The sequence below is a fragment of the Propithecus coquereli genome, unplaced genomic scaffold (assembly GCF_000956105.1).
Source record: "Propithecus coquereli isolate 6110/MARCELLA unplaced genomic scaffold, Pcoq_1.0 Scaffold331, whole genome shotgun sequence".
Classification (NCBI taxonomy): domain Eukaryota; kingdom Metazoa; phylum Chordata; class Mammalia; order Primates; family Indriidae; genus Propithecus; species Propithecus coquereli.
In genome coordinates this window covers 1,255,485-1,260,220 of record NW_012148964.1, presented here as the reverse complement: position 1 = coordinate 1,260,220, position 4,736 = coordinate 1,255,485, and the positions used below count along the sequence as shown (strand labels likewise).

The window sequence follows — 4,736 nt, the reverse complement described above, 5'->3', positions numbered from 1 at the left end:
AAAAAAAAATATATATATTTTATGAACCAATATGATAAAACATAAGGTGTCACTAAATCTACTCTTGGGAAAACCATTCATACTTCAAAATTTAATGTTTAGTAGAATCATATAATTATTTTGATCTACTGTGGAATTGTGGGGGTTGGGAGATACCATTTCTATATGTTGCTTCTAAGTTGGGATCTCTACGTTGAATTTAACCATAAATATACTGTATTCTTATATGGCCTAAAAGTGTATTAGATTTTCTTTAATTGACCATGAATAAATGAACTGGTAAAGCTTTTTTCACACAGTCAAATCCTGCTTTCATAAATGGAAATGAAATAATTTACCACATTTGAGAAAGGGCCTTTTTCAAATCTGAAAAATCAGAACTGAATGGAATGCTTTCTTTTCTCAAGAAAAAAAATACAGGTGAAATAAAAACAAATGAACTAAAAGCCATATGAAATACCCTCTTCTTGGAGAGACCCAATTTCTTCATATATTCAGTTAAAAGCAAAAGCTAATACATTAAAAGCTATTCTATTTCTCTTTTAAAAAATGTACTTGAGTGACAGAGTTCTGTAAAACTTGAGAGCTCACCTCGCTGTGTAGTACAGAATGCAAGAAATTAACCATGCATGATCCAGAAATGACACAGGGCATTTATAGTAAAATTAACAAATTCACAAATTAGGAAACACTAATATAATTAACCAACAAAAATATATTGCAGTTTCGATGAAACGAGATCTTCATGAGATGATCCTTTTGGAATGACTTTCTAATTTGAATTACAATGTGAGTGAAGTATTTTAGAAGACATTCTATCAAATAATGATAGACCCGCATAAAGAGGCTGTCACAGTTATAAGATCTGTCTCTTGTGGATAGACAAACCAGATTAACATGAAATTGAAAAGGAAAAGCTTTTTTAATACTTAATTTATTATTATGGCTTTTTGCAACATGGCAAAACATTACAGCTTAAAGCAGACATCATCTCCTCATAGAGGAGGAAAAAGTTTTGCAGTCAAATCAAATTGTAATTAAGAGGTCATTACTATACCATTCTATTCAGTTTAATGATATTACACCTTCACCAACTCCATAGATAACAGATTATTTAAAAACAAACCAAAAAAAAAAAAAAAAAACCAAACGAACAAAAAACCAAAAAACGGTGGATTCACTGGCTGAATAATAAAGGATACAATAAGGAATTTAGGTCCATCTATGCCTATGATAATAAACAAAAGACTGCAAAACAATTTAAGAACTTATAATAATCACAGACCTATTAATGAAAGTTGATCATGTGCCTGATAACCAGGAAAGGAATTATTAAGGTATGCAGTGAAGGGAATGGAGCAGAGTAAAATATAAAATGTCTTTTTATTTCTCTTTGACTTCAACTTCCTTTTTATCCTTACGGAGTACAGGGAGAAGATGTGCCTCAGTGTTGAAGATCCAGTGTTCCAGTGGAAGAAGATCGTCATCAGAAAATATTAAGTACAAATATCTGGTGAGAGAAATATGAGACTATGTCAGACAGTAAAGACACAGCAAAAACCACATTAATGTCCCCATTCATCTTATGGAGAACCGTGGACAACAATCAAGTATATCAAAACCCTGAGTACATCCCCTCAGGGTTTACTTATGGGGTAAAGAAGCTATTCTGTGCTTTGGTGTTAGTGTATGAGAACCAAATAAAGCTGTCCCTAGTCATCAAATTAGTAATTACTGAAAATACACCTGTAATTACTGCCATGTATGTAGAATGGCATTTTGAATCAGTCATACTTAATATTATTGGAATGTGTTCATGATAAAGACATCTACAAAGAAGATCTGTCTGGATAGCTCAGTCACATAGTTTCAGGATAATTTCCACTTACTTTAGTGTCTCTGCCAGGAAGAAACTCTGCTGTACATCATCATAACTCTCACGAAGGAGGTAAACATCCCGTAGGCCTGAATAGCCTCCATTTACTCTGCAGTGACTCTCCAGGGCCTAAATTACAAAGAGGAGTGAAAAAAACAGTCATACTTCGGTAAACTGATTGTCACTAATTTTTATTATTAGACTGTTGAATATAGATTCAATTTATTTTCAAAAATTTCTATTCAAATTGGAATGAAAGCTTGTCACAGTTTTAGGTAAAAAATGTAAAAACCATAAACTATGAATGCAAACATTATAAAACATGAAAAGTCAAAGAACACATGGACAACATATCTTACCTAATTGGAAACACTTCTCCATTTAGAAATGGAATAATTTTTCACTGATTTCGACCATTTCCTCCTATGGTCTAGAGCAGGGTTTGGGAAACTACGGACCACAGGCTAACTCCAGCCTACTGTTTATTTCTGTAAATAAAGTTTTATTGAACCATAGCCCACTCATTCGTTTATATATTGTCTGTGGCTGTTTGTCAACAATGGCAGAGTTGAGTAGATGGAACAGAGACTGTATAGCCCCCAAGCCTAATACTGTCTGGCTCTTACAGAAAAAGTTTGCTGACCCCTGGTCTATAGAGACTGTTAATGTCAATGGAGATTATAAACCACTGGTTGAGAAAGTGTACTGGACCAAAAGCAGCTGCCACTATAATCAGAACATTTTATTTCTTGAAACTTGATTGCAGGGTACTGATTAGTGATACTGGTGACAGAGCTAAAAGAAGAAAGGCAGTGAAAAAATGTGGCTGGTGTCTATTCCTAAAATATCTTTTTTCTTTTCTTTTGTCTTGTATGGAAGAAGATGGGATGAATCCACTGACAACTATCTAGGGAAAATGATCCCACACCTCTGGAGATGTCTGAGCATGAGCATTTGGAAAAGAGGTGGTTGGGCAGTGTGGGGATGAAAATTTAGCTAACAACAACTGCCTTCTACTTTGTCAGCTGCCACTATGTTGACTGCTGTTTGTGTTTTTGTTTTTCCTTCCAGAAATCCACTTTATTTCTTTTGTTTCTATTTTTCTTTATTTTTTTTTTTACTGTTTTCCAGCTTTACTGATGTATGATTGACAAATAAAATTGTATATATTTTAAGGTGTACAACGTGATGTTTTGATATACATATGTATACATTGTGAAATGACTGTCACAATCAAGCTAATCAACATATCCATCGCCTCATATCTCACAGTTACTGCGTGTGGGGTGAGAACACTTCAGATCTACTCATACTCCATTAGTAACTATAGTCACTGTGCTATATATCAGGTCTCCAGGACTTATTCATCTTATAACTGAAAATTCTTACTCTTTCACCAATATCTCCCCTTCTCCATCACCCCCCAGTCCCTGGTAACCACCATTCTACTCTCTGCTACTATGAGTTCAACTTTTTAAAAGATTCCACATATAAGGGAGATCATACAGTATTTTTCTTTATGTGTGTGGCTTATTTCACTTAGTATAATGTCCTCTGGGTTCATAAATGTTGTCACAAATGGCAGGATTTTCTTCTTTTTAAGGGCTGTACAATATTCCATTGTCTATATATACCACATTTTCTTCATCTGTTCATCCACTGATGGACACTTAGCTTGTTTCCACATGTTGGCTATTGTTAATCAGGCTACAATGAACATAGGAGTGTAGATATCTCTTCAAGATACTGATTTCATTTCCTTTGGATAAATACCCAGAAGTGGGGTTGCTGGATCATATGGTAGTTTTATTTTTAATTTTTTGAGGAACCTTCATACTGTTTCCCATAATGGCTGTACCAATTTACATCACTACCAAGAGTGCACAAGGGCTCCCTTTTCTCCACATTCTCAAGGACACTGATTATCTCCTGACTTTTTGATAACAGCCATTTTAACAGGTGTGAAGTAATATCTCATTGTGGTATTGATTTGCATTTCCCTGATGATTAGTGATATTTGGCATCTTTTCATATCTGTTGGCCACTTGTGTGTCATCTTTGGAAAAATGTCTATTCAGGTCCTTTGCCAATTTTTAAATTGGTTTTTTTTTTTTTTTTTGTAAGAGTTCCTTATATACTTTGGATATTGACCCCTTATCAGATACATGGTTTACAAATATTTTCTCCCATTCTGTAGACTGCCTTTTGTTTAGTTGATTGTTTCCTTTACTATACAGGAACTTTTTAGTTTGATGGAGTTCCATGCGTTTATTTTTGCTTTTGTTGCCCGTGCTTTTGCAAAAACTCCAAACAATCACTGCCAAGGTCAATGTGAAGGAGCTTTTTTCTCAGTTTTTTCTTCTAGGAGTTTTATGGTTTCAGGTCTTATGCTTAAGTTTTTAATTCGTTTTGAGTTGGATTTCTGTGCAGTGTTTGTATTTTAAAATTACATTTGCTGCTTTGCTGGTTACCAGGCATATTTACCTCTAGCGAAGTTATTTTCTGCTCACCACATCCTACTAATCCTATTGATTATATGGCCAAATAAAAATTTCCATTGCATAAAAATTTCCATCTAAAATCTGGTTCTAAGTCACAGACTGGAGAAAAATAACAGTTTAAGTCTAAAACCCTAATATATTTTATAACGAAATAAAGAAAATATAAACAAGATAAAGTTTATATCAAAGTTTCTCCTGTCTTAATTCATTTATTTTCAGTTTTCTCTTACGAATCCTAATTCTGTCCCTTTTTTTTTTACATGTATTATTATATCCCATTTAACCTAACTATCAAGAAGATGGAAAGCATCTTCTTTCTTCTTTCATTTTTCTCAACCTTGCCATATTTGTTGAGAAAA

General features: G+C 33.7%; 1 protein-coding gene across 1 annotated transcript in view; it reads right to left on the bottom strand.

The window, feature by feature from the left end:
* Window positions 1–356: 356 nt before the first annotated feature.
* Window positions 357–4,736, bottom strand: part of MAN1A1 (mannosidase, alpha, class 1A, member 1) — a 206,938-nt gene continuing 202,558 nt past the window's right edge. Inside the window, exons 12-13 of the mRNA XM_012650549.1 lie at window positions 1,890–2,005; window positions 357–1,510 (exon numbers count right to left, since the gene is read on the bottom strand). Of these exons, the coding sequence (XP_012506003.1) occupies window positions 1,384–1,510; window positions 1,890–2,005 (243 nt within the window). The 3' untranslated portion in view covers window positions 357–1,383. The remainder of the gene's footprint in view (window positions 1,511–1,889; window positions 2,006–4,736) is intronic.